Below are 19,874 nucleotides of genomic sequence, written 5' to 3' on the forward strand. Positions count from 1 at the left end.
GATGACATACGGTAATGGTACTTCAAAAAGATGGCCTTCTCCCAAACATTTTGTGGCTTTAAAACCTTTTTTGTAATGATGATAATTATTCATTCGATCTTTTGGGGGGAAATTTTACATCTTCACAACAGTGAAATTCATAAAACAACGATCCATGGCTGAGAGGACCACTGAGCAACCATCCCCCTTTACTACTAGATCGTACCTTGGGAAACAGTAACATGAACACCCCACCAACCACACTATTTTCATAAAAGGAATGTCATTTTAATATCGCAGAGGAGGCGAGAAGTAAAATCACTAACCTGCAGGAAATTCAAATCAGCTATTCAAATAGTGTTGATTTCCAAATGCAAAGAAGAACGCTAACCAAATATTTTATTAGAAACATTCAAGTTTAAATATTCTAACCATGGTTTGTCCTGCATGGAGATAGTACGGAAATACATCGTCTACGATATGCCTTAAAATACTTACTTTGAAATAAAATAAAAAATGATTGCAGAGTAAGCCTCTAAGCCAAGGCAAATTACACATGCATGTCTGACACCAAAACACGCGCAATCTTGCGAGAACACGTAATTCTGCCTGTAAAAGTTACACCATAATGCTACAACATATATAAAAAATACGATTCACCTATGTTAACTATCTCAGCGTTTAGGAAAAGTAGACTATACTTTTTTTCTTCATCAGCGTAAAGCAGGGTTACTGAAGCCTCTCAATGACAACGTTAAAAATACTTGCTCATTATTTTGTCTTTATCTCAATATTAAGGATGTTTACTCAAGCAAACATTACAGCATACTTTAACACACACACACACACACACACACACACACACACACACACACACACACACACACACACACACACCCTTCATTTACTGACAAACGTAGCCAAGAGTCACACCTTTCACTTCAATGTGAAAATAGCTTCAGGTGTTACACTGTGTTCTAGAAGCTGGTACATATCGCATTGTCAAATAGGCAATTTTCGTCTCTAGTTATTGTTTTTTGTCATTCTATTTTTCTTTCAATTCGGTTTTGTAATGCAACATAGAAGTACGGTACGGCCCTTGAAGCCTTAAATAGTTCAAAGCGAAGCCCTTTCAAAACAGTAACGCCTATTAGTGACACGAAGCTAGGAGGGGGACGCTTAAGTGAATTGTATAGTTTCCTACGTTGGTAGGCGCTTTTCTGTCCTCCATCTTATTTGATTAAACAGTCTCGTTCTTCCCACTCAAACGTTTCCCTGGCAAACGATATTCCGCCCGTCAAACAACAGTCTCTTCCTCTCGCTTCCACCATCCCCGTATCCCTCGTTCATACATCCACCCATCCTCTCCGTATTTAGAATATTTTTTATGATAACTTGTAATGACAGAATGAGTTGTGTTGATTATTTCGTTATTACACATGAGCTCAACGCAAACAGCGATTTGGCCTTTGTTTGATAATAGAAAAGATTTGTAAGCTGAACGTTTTGAAAGTCAGTCAATCAACATGACCTGTTTGAAAATTATAATAAATTCCTCAAAAAGACAATCATTTCTATTCTCTTGTGATTATATCTTCCAATCTGTATCTTTTGCCTTTCTCATTATGAATATCATTTTTTTTTCTTAATAACATTATTTAGATAACGTTAAGTTGACCATGCTTTGTCAAACTCGATCATGACAAGAAGCATTTGAACAAGAACGTCAAAAAAGAACAACTATTTGTCAGACACCGCTGGATACGCAATTTAGACTTCTGTGCAGTGGAGAAACTGGTGTGTTTAGTCAAATTAATGGACCAAAACAGAGATGAGGGGAATGTCAGGTGAGCGAGAGGAAAAACCATAACTTCTTGGAAAATGAATGTGAATATTTCTTTTTGATGTGATTTGACTTACACCTGAGAAATCAAAATGAATAGAACAGTTCCAACAGTGTAATTTAATAGAACAAGTTTGACGGTGTACAAAGTTGAAGTTATCAGACAAGCCATGGAAAAGCCTGGTTCAATTATATTGTGAAATTGTATGTTGATGACAGGAACTATCGCAAAAAGCACAGGTACACATTGTACAAGACATTTCTGAGAAAGATGCTGTAGAAACTATGAACGATACAAAAAAGCAACTTTAATGTTATTTATAGATACATGTACCGTGTCGTTAACCTTCGTTCTTTTTTCTTATCGATAGGATACAACTTGAATTTCTTATTTTTATTATAAGCAAAAGTTATAATTTTTTCGTTACATTGTAATTCCACATTTTTGACCGCAAAGACATCGATGCTTTACATTATGTCACTAATGCCCAAATGGGTCCCTTTAAAATGACGATATTTCTTGTCAATTTTTGGCACACTGCTTCTGCTATTACGATCATTTTTGTTAATACTACGTCATAAATGAATTATAAAGTCATTTAGCAAACCAAGTGACGTAATAGATCTTTATCAATTAAGTTGAAAGCAGGGTTACTGTGTAACCATTACCGAGATCTGACCCCGTCGAACATATCTGCTTCTGGACAAATTCAATTAACACATTTCCTTATGGCTGCCTCAGCAGCAACACTTAACAACTAGTGACATCACTGGAAGCCCGTATCAGTCCCATCTTGTCTTGGTTGCTAGCTCATTATTTTTTTTATTTTTTTTTTATTTTCGTTCACGGTATTGTTAGGCGGTAGAAGTCTCATCCAAAGTGAATCTCCACTCCAGACACGTGTCCAAACTCCGTTGCTATCCGCCATATTTGTAAACAAACCGCCTATACAAATATACAATGCCACCTATTGGTATACTTTTCTGTGGCCAATCCGACCAGACTCTTTGTTCGGCGTATTCTCTTGTGAGACAAGGAGGGCTTTTTATGAAGGAGACTTTCACGTCGCGTTAATGAAAGAATGCTTAAATATAACCTGATCTTTTTAGACAATATACCCTGGTACTTAAATTGACGTGTAAGACAAAAGGTTGTTGTCTCTTGATCGACTTCATTTTAAAATAAGCTCGCGACAGTACAAATCCCAACATTTGGAAACAATTCCGTCCGCATTTTTGTATTGTCGGCATTTCATATTGAAATGAAAAAGACTAGACAAAGTTTATCAATATCGCATACGCTAAACAATGCTTGAAAACAGTTCGAGAGACAAATACGCTGCATGCTGCTAAGTGTCATGTCTAAGATACAATCTAGCTTTGTTATCAAAAATTGATTTCTTAGATATACATTTAACGTTTGGAGGTTTCTCGGTGTCTTTCCTTGTGTTAAAGGTGTATCCTCAATCCCTGTTGTCTTTGATTTTAGATTTGATATTGTCGTTTCCGACGGTACACGTGTTAAATACTACAATACGGGTATCTATTATGACATTATACTGACATCCGGTACGCTATACTGAAATCCGAAATGTTACTTCACTAATAACCGTTTCTTTTACTGTATGGACATCTGAGTTATGTTATACTATGCATCCGGGTATAATCAGCGTTGGTTCTATAAATACATCCGGTTTGATACTTTGCAGATATTCGGTATGTTACTATACTGACATCCGGTATACTTTACCAGCATTGGTATGTTACTATACTAACATCCGTTTCTTTTACTTTATTGACATCTTGAAATATACTATACTAACATCCGTTATGATATTATAATTTTATCAGGTTTGTTACTATAAATACATCCAGTTTGATACGTTACAGATATCCGGTATGATGCTATAATGACATCCGGTATAATACTATAATGACATCCGGTATGATAATATAATCACATCAGTTTTGACCCTATATTGACATCCGTTATGGCACAGGGTGTATCCGCGCGTCCGGTATGATAATATAATCACATCAGTTTTGACCCTATATTGACACCCGTTATGGTACTATATGTACAATGACATCCGTTTTGACCCTATATTGACATCCGTTATGGTACTACATGTATATTGACATCCGTTTTGATATTATATTGACATCCGGTATGATACTATATTGACATCCGGTATGATACTATATCGACATCCGGTATGATACTATATTGACATCCGGTATGATACTATATTGACATCCGGTAAGTTACAATACAGGTTCAAATGGACCAGTAAAAGTTGTTTCTGTACTTATCTATATTTGACAATTGTCAATTACTGAATCTGAAAATTATTTTAACACACATTACGTGTACAAGAACATGGCTTTGCTTTCACAAATGTCTCCTAGATTTAATTTTATCACTTTTCTTTACTCAAACAAAGCGTTCCATAAAGCCCACTTTAGTCAGGCGAGGATGAAAGTAAGGAGGCACTGATCGTACTTTTATGAATCGGACACCTACATATAACATTATACAAATCCGTTCGGTATTGGAGAGATACACGGTATTATCTACATATACAGAGTAAATACAGTACTATACAATTATTCAACATATATAGAGTTTGTGTATAGTGTTGTACCGGAGAAATACATATCCAGATGTACAGAGCAGTGCATTGTCTATAAAGGTATCGCAAATAAACACGTACATCATAATACATCGTACAAGAAAGATACAGGTAAACAATACTATACAAGTATTGATCTACATATATTTTTTGTACCGGAGATCTAAATATATACAATATAGTACATTTCATACGGGTATCGGATACTTTCATAATATATAGTACACTTTATAAGACATACTGAGATATCGGAGGTATATAAAGTACATTACAATGTACAAGGTACACGGAGGTATCGGATATCTGCATATTAACAGTACAATACATTGTAACGGATACCTATACATATGAATACAGTCAAAATTTATTGTTGTACCGGAAATCTAAATATATACAGTATAATACGTCGCCTAGGGATATGGGATCATACATTACAATGCATACCGAGGTAGCGAAAACCAAAATGTATACAGTTCGTTACATTCTGCAAGAAATACTGAGGTATCGGAGAACTACATATATGTACAGTGCAATACAGTATACCAAAGGTGCTAGGGTATCGGAGACCTACCTGGTACTATACAGATGTGTAGCGCCAATACGATGAGTAGATCCACACACACGGAGTATGATTCCATAGCTTAGAACACTTAGAATGTAGAAGACAATGCTACGGCACTGGGATGACAAATGTTAAAAGCCACTGGGGTCGCAGTAACACTCCCCTCCGCGGGGACAACGCGTGTCTGCACGATTACAAGCCACGAGAGCACATGGGTCAACTCAAACACCCAGTAACGGTCAAGTGATGAATCTTACATTCAAAGTTGATATGTATGTAATCCAGATATCCCTATTGTGAATGGATAGTTTTTTGCCGTGAAAACAACACTGCCGCTAGTTAACACAGTAGTTAATATAATATGCTACCTGTCGATGGCCTGTCTATGCTTACTGTTAGGCTGGTACTTCGAAAGGAATGATTGAAACTTCAACTAGAAGGTGTTAGGAGTATAGTGGTCTCGTGTGTGGTGAACGCCTCCTCGTGACTGCCTGGGGCACATGCGTCTGTCCTTAATACCGATATGGTATTGGCGGTAAGGGGCGTCCCAGCATGACGGACACCTAATCAATCGTGTAAAATTTAACGTTTGGCGTCTGATCGATGCTGTAGATATTGGTACTTGTATGGGATGGGATTTTTTCTGTTTCCATAAAACAGTTACTCATGATCGCGTTAGGACGAGGAAAGGGGCGTGGTTAATAGTTGTCGTCACGTGATTGGCAGGCGATTGCTATATCAAACCGTCCTCCTGTATGTATTATACGTCTCTGATGTACTGTTGCGAAATGCACGTGTACAAAAGTATACTAATTACACGTGTATCCCTTGGTCTTTCATTATTTACGAATAAACGGCAATTTGAATTCATGAAGTGCTTACATCGGGAGTAATACAAGTTAACAATAATATGTACAATGTACCCGTCACAACTATATTGGGGTAACCATGGTACCGTCACAACTATATTGGGGTTACCATGGTACCGTCACAACTATATTGGGGCTAACATGGTACATTCTGTATGTACAAATGCAATAGCAATATGTATATCAACATTATTACAAGTTATATTGGGCAAAACATATATCATTATAGATGGTGAAACATTTATAAACTTTACCTATTTTACTATAATCATATAAGACTTTATTTTTAATTTAGACTAACGATTAATCACTTTCGTTGGCCTGGATGAAAGGGTCCAGAGGGTCTAATGCGAGCGGGAAACCGGAATACCGGTAGAAAATATACGTGGCTAGGCGGTTGACCCAATACGTTACCTTTTCACGTTCGATCAGGGAATCGAACCTCGTCCGTCTTTGTGAAAGACGAGTGCTTTGTCTACAGCGACACTCGACCATCATAGACAGTGAAGAACCTACATGTAGAACCCCCTCCCAGAACACTTACTGGACATTGCTGTACCATCGGCGACCTTTAGTATACTGACCTGCAGGCAAGTCCAGCTAATAGATTCTGTACCCCAATACGCTGAAGTCACGCTACTTTGCAATATCCACGTTAGTCTTGATGATTTATTAACATGGTATAAATTAGGTCAAACCAAATACAATTACAGTTCACTGAGAATCCTTGTTCTAATATTTTTAAGAACAAGAAAAAAATCGAACTTAAATTAAACAACCATTTTCTCTTATAGATCATTGTGCTGTGTTTAACCTTGATTCACATATAAATCAGGGAGTAGGCAGCATTTCAAAACAAAAGCTTAGCGAGCTTATATACAGTATGAGGCGTACTAGAATATTTCCTACTTTGTCATAATTTCCTCGGTTAATGATTTTTTATCGATTTTACTGTTATGTTATTCTTTCTCTGTTCTTATTCACGAGACCTACTTAACAATTTTATTGTAGCTAACGTTCAAACAAAATTTCAGAAAAATCGTTCTTTTTTAAGAATCATATACAGTTTTGTTATCGGTGTATTTAAAAAAGACAATACCAGTTTTCGCGTGACATGAGAATTGTTACATTGTACCTACATGTACCTCTGACAGGCGGTATTACAGCGGTATTGAAAATTACCCGACTCGGTTAATAAATCCTCGTGTCACACTCACATGAGTTCAATACATGTACTTGTACAGCGTGGCTTTCACGTAACACGGCATTGTGTAATTTATAGGTACAGGAGAACAGAAGTCCTCTCATTAGACAACATCAGCCATACACGACAGTTCTAGAGGTATTGCTTTGACATATTCTTGGCGAATGTCAAACCTTCACATTACAGAATAACTGCGCATGTGAACGTTACTCCCAAGATAAATGATTTGTTTCATTTGTTTTTCTATGTTTGGATCGTTCAGGTTCATTAAAAGATTTCTCAGCCTTGAAGCAAAAACTGCAACGCTTAATTTTCATATAAAGGTTCTCGGCGTACGAAAATGAATTGAAAAAATGTATGTTAAAATGGCGGCGTCGGTTCGCCATAGGCGCTGCGACCAGCACTTATATGTTTATTTTAAGCCGGAAACGTGAAGCTTTCAATACATCAGCGTACGTCACATACTAATTAGGAACAGACTCTATCTATAAACATTTTATAGCACCGGGAAAAACATCCCCAATGATTTTCAACATGGTCGGAAATCCGATTTTTAACTATCGGTAGTCTTGATGCTATTGAATAATCACGTTATTGGCTTAAAGTATTCCGGGGATTTTGGTCAAGCATGACGTAATCATTGAAAATTACGCCTGACAAATGTTCATTGAAATAGATATAGGTAATGTGAGAAACGGTTAACGGAAATACAAGTTGTATAGTAAGATTAGAGACGGAAGCGCCAGAATCCGGTAGGAACAATAATTTTACATCACACGTTGCTGGTATGACTCCCAGTTGAGTTTGACCAAATGGAAGACACTTTTTCCTGATGAGCCTGCCAGAATCAATGACATTTAAGAAAGGATATATAGAGATTTTAAACAACTCGGAACACAGAAAAAAAAGAAAAGCTGGAATCTGATCATTTAGAAACAACCACGCGTGTTAAATTATGTATAAATAATGGTATATGCATTTCAAGAGAAAGCTTTGTTTCGAAATGGCCCGATATAAGAGGTTCAAACTGGTTCGATTCGTAGAAATGGTAGCATACATTATTCATCCAATTCAAGTTGGATCACAACATATCGGAATACGATAACTCAAATTTCTTCTGCCATCAAAAAATAATATAGGTTGACGTTTTAAGTGTGTTGTCCATAGCGTCTTCGATATATTATTGATGATCGGAAGGTTTCGCATAGCAGATCGTTTGACAGAAAATAAAACCGCTGCAAACAATATCTGGCATGTATGGAGTTAATTAGGCTATATACATCAGAAGTCGAATTCTAAATTATTGATATTTTTGGAGTTCATTTTCGTGTTAATTCATCCGATGCTTAATTAAAATAAATGTGAAAGTCTATCCAACGGAGGGAGGTAAGGTTTCAGCTTGTCTTAAGTACCGTTAAAGTACCTCCCACGCCTGGACTGCTGTGGTGGTCACAATTTAACAAAAAACCAATTACAGTTCTAAACACATAAAAGTAAAATCGAAATTCTTCACTATGAGATATCAAGATGGATCTCTGTGTAGAAGTAGAACGTAAAACACTTTTTGATTTTTAATGAAGAGATACCCATTAACGTTGATGAGGTTTTGTATGAAAGGTGCTTTCGGTTACCAATTTTACCACTTTCCAAGAGGTCGCAATAACTCTCAACTTTTGTTTTATACGTTATTATGTGAGCAAGAAAACAATATACATGTATATGTTATCCGGTTAAATCAATTTACAGCATAAACTAGGAAAATATTTTACCATTTGTTCACAAAACTATTCTCTTCCTTAACAACGTAATACCCTAATAGATTGATGTCAACATGAAACTCATAGTGCTAATCTAATACATGTACTAAATTCTGTATGAAATCACTATATATAAGCACAATATGGAACTTATAGTGTACAAGTACAAAATGCTCAATGACAAACTTTGTCAAAAATGACTACACCGTTTCAAAATTGATATGTTATTTTATGATTCCACTTTTTTCTTCGCAAACTGAGGTTATAATATAAATTGCAATTTTTGGTAATTAATTATTTATGAATTATCATTAAGTAGTCTCTTTTGTTTTCTGAACACATTTCTAGCGCAATTTACATAAGAGGGTCCCTCAGAGTGTATGTAACATATTTGAATTCATATAACTTGCTGTTATATCAAATGAACGACCTGAAAATCATATAACCGGCCTTTATATGATATTACCGGCCTTGATATCATATGAACGACTTGAAAATCAAATACATGTAACCGGCCTATATATGATATTACCAGCCTTGATTTCATATGAACAACCTGAAAATCATATAACCGAACTATATACGATATCACCGGCCTTGATATCATATGAACGACCTGAAAATCATATAACCGGCCTATACAGACTGTATATGATATTACCGGGGTTGATATCGTATATACATAATGTATTAACGACTTGAAAATGATATAACCGGGGTTGATATGATATTACCGGCCTTGATATCATATCAACGGCTTTTAAGCCATATACATAATAATATAATAATATAATAGATTTTGTCTGTCACCGTAGGAACATCATTATCTACAATGTATGTGTTGAAAAGTGCCTTAGAGTAATTTTGCACTTTATAAAGGGCGCCATATACATGCTGTACATAAACAATATACTATGGGCTAAATATCATATTGCCTGCTTGTAGATCATATCAACGGTGGAAATGATATACTGACTTTGATATGCTATTAACGGCTTTAATATTGTTTTACGACTTTGGTATGATACTGATTGTTGCGATATAAAATACCAGTTTTTAATAACCATAAATTTCATATTACCGGCATTTATATCATATTACCGGCTTCATAACATATTACAGGCTTTGGAAACAGCCTTTCCTTCCGGAAACTTCGTGCGTGTTGAAATGAACGGTCATATGAAAGCCAATGATTAATTAAGAGGGGATTTAGTTTGTAGTCATTTGACATTTCCATTTAGACTTTTCTCCTCGTTCTTGACAAAATAAAAATAATTGTAATCCCTGAAAGAGACAGTATGGCCTTTCTTGCGTTCTTGTGACATTTTAATGACTTTGCTTGGCTGGTATTGACGTTGCTTTCTTTTTTTCTCCTAATATTTTCTAATCCCGAAGTTGGAGCCGACAACCTGGAATATTAGATGTACATGCATTTCTGATATTTTTAAAATCACAATTGGGCTGATATAGATGTATGAGAAAGCTACTGACGACAGACGACTTCCGTTTAGGTCGTGTTGACAAAGCGTCTGTCAAGGGACTAAAAACTGTAATGCGTACTCAGTAATTTACATAACAAAAGCACTAAGCTGTTTGATTCCACGCTTTAATGGGCTCGTTATCACCCGAGTATGCAATAACCCAATATAGTGATGTTCCTCTTTCCAGAATTCTTCAACATCCTGGCTCTCATGCGTACGGTTCTGTAGGATTTACCGCCAATTTCATAGCCGTTTTTCATTTAAACTCCTCCTGTGTGAACACAGGGAAATTTTATTAACGATCTTTATAGCATACCGTTGGAGGTTTATCAAAAGATCATCAGAAAAATCCCATACAGCTCTGTTATAGATCCTCAATATATTGATATCTCAAAGATCGCCTCTTCTCCGTCAACGTCAAGCGTTGGCTGGAACTCAAGCCCACGGTGAAAACTCTCCCCAGGGGAATTCTTTGAACAGAAAAACAAACTTATCACGTTGCTAGTGTTGTTTTAGCAGCCTAACGCATATTTCAGGTCGCCATGCGCCAAATTATATCTGACATTACCGCGCGTGATAGGAACGATCTATGACGTCATCACATCTTGATATCCTGTTCGGTAACATCATGAGTAATGTATTTTGTTTACTGTTGACTTTTACTCCAACAGGAAACATCAACGAACAAGGCTTTTGCAGAATTTAACATACGCTCCTTTGTAATCTTAATTTGAATACATTAAAGAAAATAAATCAAATTAATGACTCAACTACACTGCCATTTATCTTATCTTATTATTCTACATATACATGTATGATGAAGAATGGTGATTGTAATCAAAATTTAGCTACTTATTTAAAAAAAAAAATACCAATTTAGCAAAACCGCATTATACTGCTACCATTTGCCTAACAAAAAATTGGCAATAGAAAGAGATTTGACGATATTAAAATATTTGTGGAAAGAAAGGAAATAAAAGTACGATGTAAGTGGTAAATGTAACGAGGGGCGTTATATCGAGGTTTTATCATTCAGTTGTAAAAGAGGCATATTGATGCTTACCAAGTTGTTTTTTAGAATGCAGCGAATCTAACCAGGCCAAAGCGCATATCATGCTTATTTTGGGAATAATAAAATCCATTACTAACAACAACTATTATAAAGCGTACAACAAATCTAAGAGGAAAACAGCATGTGCTTCGGACAAACCATGAAATTGCCTCTGGAATTACACGTTCTGCTTGATTTGCTAGCTAAATTGTATGTTATAACAGTGGTACATCTGGAATGTTTGTTAAAAACAAGATGCGAAGATCCAACCCAGTTTTCAAATTCACGGTAACAGTAGAACTAACCTGCTCGTTCTGAAGACTCTAGACAACACGTGTTTGTAGTGCTAGGGAAGTGGTAAGAAAGCCGGAAGGTCGCGAGGAGCGGTACCACAGCTTGTAATTCAGTATACCTAATTTAGGTAAAGAAAAGATGTTGTAAAAGATTCGGTTACCAAGTGTCATGGAGAGAAAGAGCGGGACAAAGAGAAAAAGGAAAAATGCATACCTGAGAGAGATTTTGTGACTAGAAATAGAGATTTAAAATGTAGTTATTTTAAACACAGAAGTGTGTAATCAAAGCTTCCCTATCTCCCACGTGGCGTTCACCATTTTTCTGTATATAGATTGTTACTTGTACAATGTACCAATGCTTCACTTTTCATCTACAATTGCGATTTCAAGGTCATCTCCGACTGGAGGCGGTGCCTGTAGTAGGTGTATTCTGATTTGAGTTTCCGGCTGTAGCAGATCAACTCTGATCTGATATTTTTGCTAATTGTTATTCTAGCTGTGTAGTGATTGGTGCTTACTATATAGATAAGATTGGGGAGAGATAATGTGATTTAATTACGCAGATGATTTATCATTTTTAACCACAAAGCATTTTTTTCGAGAGATCTACATTAATGAATCAAAACGTGATTTTAGCCTTGCCCTTCCGCAGATGATGGATGAGTGGCCCAATGGAGTGGGGCATGCGCATTGTAGGGCATCACCGGTTCACTAGGGCTCTCGACCGCCCGGATTGTAAGCTACATTAGTTGCAGACAGTCTGTGACATTTTAAAGTATTCTCAGAGAGCAACGCCATGGCCAGGGCGGATGCACGGAACAGTACACTGATGAATCGCCAATACTGCATTAGTGACGAATTGTAGCCAAATCGTGGGAGAATGTGCACGTTTGTGACCATTCAATGGGGCCCTTCCTGTCAACATTAAGGTGTCACTATGCGCCACTTCTTTGAATTTTGTCTCGTGCTTTTAAAATGTTACTAAGACTATACCACAAAGACGAACAAAATTGTAACATACATTGTATGTATTCATTCTTTAGAAGAGTTGATAACGATTTCAAACATTTCATCAATATATCTACATTTACATGTACATATATGTCAAAGCTTGATAAGGGGACAGTCGGTCTTGGAACGTTGCGATGTGTTTAATACGTACATTGCTTGTGTATAACGTAAAATTTTGATATATGTACTTAAATATGTACATATTCATTTATATTTAAGCAGTGCAGTGTTTAGCGTGTTATGTTTTACATTTCTGCTCAAGTCGGACTCAATATCCTTGATAAAGAATGAAATGTTTTCCCCGATAAACTATCAAGTTGGCTTATGAACACGTAAGCAAATTAGTGTGGGAAGTAAAAACCCGCATAGATTTTCTTCAATTTGTTTTCTTGTTTCCAATTGAAAAACGAAAACAAAAATAAAAACAAACAAAAATTAAAACAACAAAAAACCCAGAAAAAATGTGTGTATGTGTTTTATTGTTTTAACGTTGTAATCAACACAAGACAACTATTTATTTTATCAGAATGACGTTTCACAATGAGCTTTGACGTCACATACATGGTACCTACCGATGTGGTGGACTTGCATTAGTCTGATTTTTTTTTAGAAATTATGAAATAAAAAAATATCAAAATTGCACTGAATAAAAAAATAAGGGTTGAATCCTCGTTTGTTGAGGTTAATGGGGTAAAAAACGCAATAGGTCAAAATTTTGAAACTGCAATCCTATTCCATTTTCGCGCAATTTATTTTCGCGATCTCTGCCTCTCAATCAATATACGCTCTCATACGACTCTCGCGACACGGTCAAGAGGGTGTGATTTCTTCGTTTGCTTTGCCGACAGGTTGACGAAGTGTGTCTATTATGATAAATTTATGTGTCTATAACTCTTCAATCAAAAATTAGTTAATGGTTTTATCGATTCTTCTACTTGAAGAATTCTCAACGATTTTTCAAAACGCTTTATTTTACGAAACGTTTTTTTTCTTTTGAATGCAATCATTTTCTCATGGAGCTGTGTTTACACATCACCTGGGTAAGAGGACAAAAATTCTTCTCCGCCTATCATTGTTGACGTGACGAATTAATGAACTAAGTATTTCATTTATAATTGATTCCTGTACAATAATTGAGTTTGGTAATTAGTAGTACGCTTCCGAGTCAGACGATATTGTCCAAATAAAGCGAAGAATGGTTTTGTTAAACGGAGATATCCCCACCATTATTTCAACATAATGGAAGGCGGAAAGCTCGATAAAGGTTTTAGAAATATTATCGGACGGTCGCCGAGGTGCTTGTATAGTATGTATTGATCACTGATCTATACAAGCATCACAATGAGACTGGTGTTTATTTACAAGCGTCAATGGCACACCGAACAGTCATGGCCACGACATGTGTCCCTTTATATAGAACACACGACCATAGTCATTTGTTTTGTCTGTAATTACCTTCACATTATCAGTGACAAATCGTTACGTGGCGGCTTGGCTAGGGTGGATCGTCTCGAGGGGAGTGTGTGCTCTCCGACCATTACTTGTCATTCTCATTACGCGGTACACTGAACCGTAAACTAAGTTACATCTTATTTGAGATTCCCGTGAGAAGACTACTCATAGTACATGGAACCGTCAATACTATTTGTATTAACTCTTTGAACCTATTCACCTTGTTCAATTAACTGAATTATCAAGCACAGAAAAAATACACCGTTCCGGTTGATCTTCCGTTTGTTCTGTTGATCAAATCGATACACATTAACATAAGCGTGAATGGTCAATGATTTAACATGTAAAATTACAATTCCTTATTATTTATTAAAGTCCGCCTAGAAGAGAGGATTTCCTGGGTCAAGAAGACAACATTTCGCGTGCACTCCAATATCTTTTCAGAAATACTTAAGGCCCCTGTAGGTTCGGGAGTATAACATACAGTGTACCTGCTGTATCCAACTGTGTGATCGTTAGTGGCAACTTATGTACGGCACTTGCAATAGTCGGGGATGTTCTCCTGTGTCTTCTGCTGAAATAAAATTGAAGAAACTCAAATGAATCTACTGCCGTCTTAATATCACTTTTATATGACCTTAGTCTGTTTCGGAGCCGCTAAGCCCCATACAAACAACAAACAAACCTAAACCGACTATTTACAGCTTCGCACAGGTAGACTTTATTCAAGGACCTCAACATAGTTGTCATTCTTTCACTGTTTACTCGTCCTAGTGAGGTAAATTCGTTTGTCTGTTTGTATAGTTAGGTTAATTCATTTGTCTATTTGTAGAGTTAGGTAAATTCGTTTGTCTTCTTGTATAGTTACTTATAGTTGAATTGGTTTGCTTACTTGTAGAGTTAGGTAAATTCGTTTGTTTACTTCGTCCACAGATATTTAGTGTAGGGCTGACTGAATGTTATAACCTTGTCATGGTTGCTGTACACTCACTTCAGTCACAGTACTTCGATAACGGGGTAAGCAGAGGTGCCTAGAAGAACCAAGTATTGAAATATTTTGCAGCAGATCAATTTTAGTATCTTCTGTATCCGAAAGGCAAGGATTCAGAATATAAGTCCCGAGCGTTTATGACGTCCCATATGAGTACACATAGCGTAGTTTGACCACATGATAGGGCATTAATAGAGCAGGGTCGTGTTCATGAAACCGTTCTCATGCTCAAGGATGGATTTTGTGCTCAAGCTGACTTTCTTATAACTCCAAATCAAATGTAAACATTGAAAACAGTATTCAGCTTTACGTCTCACCAAATTCAATCTATATCATTGACAAATTATGACTTAAATATAAATCTTTAATGGGAACAAGAAATTGTACAAAACCTGAGTTTGAGCATGAGGGCGGTTTCATGAATACAGGCCCCGGACTTTGGTCCCCTTGAATGCATGGTACCGGTAATGAAAAGGTACTCTGCCGTACTTTGTGCTCATAGATAGATGCGTACTGTTTCCTACTTTGCCAGATTTTTCAACATTTGTGGATAAAATCCACAATGAAGGAATTATTGTACGAAACTTCAGTTTGTCACACACTTCACAGGTGCGATCCGATTTTTGTGAACAACTCGTACACATTTTACACCTTTGTGTGATGACATATACAGTTGGCAAGGTACTGCATGTGATTAATAAACAGCATATCACTATCTCATCTTCGTGGTGAATGGGTACTCACCTGGCTCGCAGGAAACTACATAACATTATCAAATTTGTTTGCAGTTTAACGTCATTGCAATAGCAGATATAATATAAAGACCTGTGCTGAGAGAGACACTGCCGCAAGGGAAGAGTAGAATAAAGAAAAAAAGAAAAGATAGAGATCCCCAGTATTGTAATCGAGCAGCAGATCAACTCTAGTTTCTTCAATGTCCCATAATTAGAAAAACCAATCCGAGTCTGCAGGGAACCCCATGAAAACCGCCTCTAACGCCAACACGTAGTGGGATACATGGGTCTATTCTGTCCCCGAACCTACCGAGGTGCAATTACCATATATACGTTAGCTTGGTTCATTTTGGTTAAAATGCTATATCACATCGTTGACCGCTCTTTGAACTATATATATTTTTTTAATTAAAGTTATCTTTGCATGCATTATAAATAGCTCAAGAGTTGTGTGACGTTTGTTGTACTCGTATGTTTATTGTCAAATTTAAAGATTCATTTGCTAAATGTTTAGCAATAAAAAAACATTTGTATGTTTAAATCAAACCGCAATGTAAAGTAATTTCGCGTCATCCGATAAATGAACTAAATAATCCATATTACAATGCAATGATCGGTTAAAAAGACAACATACTTAAGTTGTGGATTTATTTTATTAAAATACAAAAGAGGAGAAAATAACAAAAAAATAAATTAGATAAAGTCAGAGCCAGGTCTCTCGGAAATATGACCTGGTTTTTTGGCATCGTCACGGGGTCTCGCCTGTCAAATCCAGGAATACAAGTTGCTCGCCATAGATTCATACAATGCATTTTAAAACTTAATCAGATATAAGCCTATGGACAACTTTCATTTTTGTTTTCACTTATGGTATGCTTCAGTGTCCGTCACTCACAACATCGACCGGAGACATATATTTCTCACTTTAATCCAATCGGTCAAACAAGGGTGGACAATGTAAGTTGATAGAACTTGTTTCGAAATAGTTGTGAAATGAATAAAGTTTAATTTAGAAGAAAAAAAAAGAAAACTCATTCTTGTATTAAGTCAAAAGACAAATGTCTTGCAAAATAGCGTTAACCATTTATCATTCATTATTTGAAGATAATTAATTTGGCTATACTTAATGGCATATATCATATCAGTTTTCCTATGGTGACAGTGTTCGTGTACATGTATGTCCTTCTTCCATCCGGAACTTAAACGTAAAAACCGTTTGAAACGCACTTGTTAATATCGAACAGTTGACAATGTCGTATTTGTTATTATTACGATCCATCTGCAATTTCAATTGACAATTGACACTATTGAGGAAGTAAATTATTATAAATAAAGAAGACTATTTAGAATACAGGAAAAGGAAAGGCGCATAGAGCGTCCTTTATAATGGCTAAAATATTCCGAAACATATGTAGAATACAGGAAAAGGAAAGGCGCATAGACCATCCTTTATAACGGCCGAAATATTCAAAAACATATGTAGAATATCGGAAAAGGAAAGGCGCATAGACCTTCCTTTATAACGGCTAAAATATTCCGAAACATATGTAAAATATCGGAAAAGGAAAAGCGCATATACCATCCTTTATAACGGCTAAAATATTCCGAAACATATGTAGAATACAGGAAAGGAAAGGCGCGTGGACCATCCTTTATAACGGCTAAATATTCCGAAACATATGTAGAATACCGGAAAAAGAAAGGTACATCGTCCATCCTTTATAACGGCTAAAATATTCCGAAACATATATAGAATACAGAAAAAGGAAAGGCGCGTAGACCGTCCTTTATAACGGCTAAAATATTCCGAAACAGATGTAGAATACAGGAAAAGTAAAGGCACATAAACCGTCCTTTATAACGGCTAAAATATTCCGAAACATATGTAGAATACTGGAAAAGGAAAGGCGCATAGACCTTCCTTGATAACAGCTAAAATATTCCGAAACATATGTAGAATACCGAAAAAGGAAGGCGAATATACCATCCTTTATAACGGCTAAAATATTCTGAAACATGTAAAATACAGGAAAGGAAAGGCGCGTAGACCATCCTTTATAACGGCTAAATATAACGAAATATATGTAGAATACAGGAAAAGGAAAGGCGCATAGACCATCCTTTATAACGGCTACAATATTCCGAAACATATGTAGAATACAGCAAAAAGGAAAGGCGCATAGACCATCGTTTAATAACGGCTAAATATTCCGAAACATATGTAGAATACCGGAAAAAGAAAGGTACATCGTCCATCCTTTATAACGGCTAAAATATTCCGAAACATATATAGAATACAGAAAAAGGAAAGGCGCGTAGACCGTCCTTTATAACGGCTAAAAAATTCCGAAAAATATGTAGAATACAGGAAAAGGAAAAGCGCACAGACTATCCTTTATAATGGCTAAAATATTCAGAAACATATGTAGAATACCGGAAAAGAAAAGGCACATATACTATCCTTTTTAACGGCTTAAATATTCAGAAACATACGTAGAATACCGGAAAAGGAGAGGCACATATACCATTCTTTATAACGGCTAAAATATTCCGAAACATATGTAGAATACAGGAAAAGGAAAAGTGCATAGCCATCCTTTATAACGGCCGAAATAATCCGAAACATATGTAGAATACAGGAAAAGGAAAGGCGCATAGACCATCGTTTAATAACGGCTAAAATATTCCGAAACAAATGTAGAATACAGGAAAAGGAAAGGCACATATACCATTTTTTATAACGGCTAAAATATTCCGAAACATATGTAGAATACCGGAAAAGGAAAGGCAAATATACCATCCTTTATAACTGCTAAAATATTCCGAAACATATGTAGAATACAGGAAAAGAAAAGGCGCATATACCGTCCTTTAAAACGGCTAAAATATTTCGAAACATATGTAGAATACAGGAAAAGGAAAGGCGCACATACCATCCTTTATAACGGCTAAAAATTCCGAAACATATGTAGAATACAGGAAAAGGAAAAGTGCATAGACCATCCTTTATAACGGCCGAAATAATCCGAAACATATGTAGAATACAGGAAAAGGAAAGGAACATATACCATCCTTTATAACGGCTTAAATATTCAGAAACATATGTAGAATACCGGAAAAGAAAAGGCACATATACTATCCTTTTTAACGGCTTAAATATTCAGAAACATACGTAGAATACCGGAAAAGGAGAGGCACATATGCCATTCTTTATAACGGCTAAAATATTCCGAAACATACGTAGAATACAGGAAAAGAAAAGGCGCATATACCATCCTTTATAACGGTTAAAATATTCCGAAACATATGTAGAATACCGGAAAAGGAAAGGCAAATATACCATCCTTTATAACTGCTAAAATATTCCGAAACATATGTAGAATACAGGAAAAGAAAATGCGCATATACCATCCTTTATAACGGTTAAAATATTCAGAAACATATGTAGAATACAGGAAAAGGAAAGGCGCACATACCATCCTTTATAACGGCTAAAAATTTCGAAACATATGTAGAATACAGGAAAAGGAAAGGAACATATACCTTCCTTTATAACGGATAAAATATTCCGAAACATATGTAGAATACAGGAAAAGAAAAGGCGCATATACCATCCTTTATAACGGTTAAAATATTCAGAAACATATGTAGAATACAGGAAAAGGAAAGGCGCACATACCATCCTTTATAACGGCTAAAAATTTCGAAACATATGTAGAATACAGGAAAAGGAAAAGCACATATACCATCCTTTATAACGGCTAAAATATTTCGAAACAGATGTAGAATACAGGAAAAGGAAAGGCACATATACCATTTTTTATAACGGCTAAAATATTCCGAAACATATGTAGAATACCGGAAAAGGAAAGGCAAATATACCATCCTTTATAACTGCTAAAATATTCCGAAACATATGTAGAATACAGGAAAAGAAAAGGCGCATATCCCATCCTTTATAACGGTTAAAATATTCCGAAACATATGTAGAATACAGGAAAAGAAAAGGCGCAT

General features: G+C 36.0%; 1 protein-coding gene across 1 annotated transcript in view; it reads right to left on the reverse strand.

Moving 5' to 3' along the window:
* Nucleotides 1–5,486, reverse strand: part of LOC110458619 (carbonic anhydrase-related protein 10-like) — a 172,549-nt gene extending 167,063 nt beyond the window's left edge. The window contains exon 1 of the mRNA XM_021510402.1: nt 5,027–5,486. Coding sequence (XP_021366077.1) covers nt 5,027–5,093 — 67 coding nt within the window. The 5' untranslated portion in view covers nt 5,094–5,486. The remainder of the gene's footprint in view (nt 1–5,026) is intronic.
* Between the last annotated feature and the right edge of the window lie 14,388 nt (nt 5,487–19,874).

Source organism: Mizuhopecten yessoensis, unplaced genomic scaffold, assembly GCF_002113885.1.
Source record: "Mizuhopecten yessoensis strain PY_sf001 unplaced genomic scaffold, ASM211388v2 scaffold9653, whole genome shotgun sequence".
Taxonomy (NCBI): domain Eukaryota; kingdom Metazoa; phylum Mollusca; class Bivalvia; order Pectinida; family Pectinidae; genus Mizuhopecten; species Mizuhopecten yessoensis.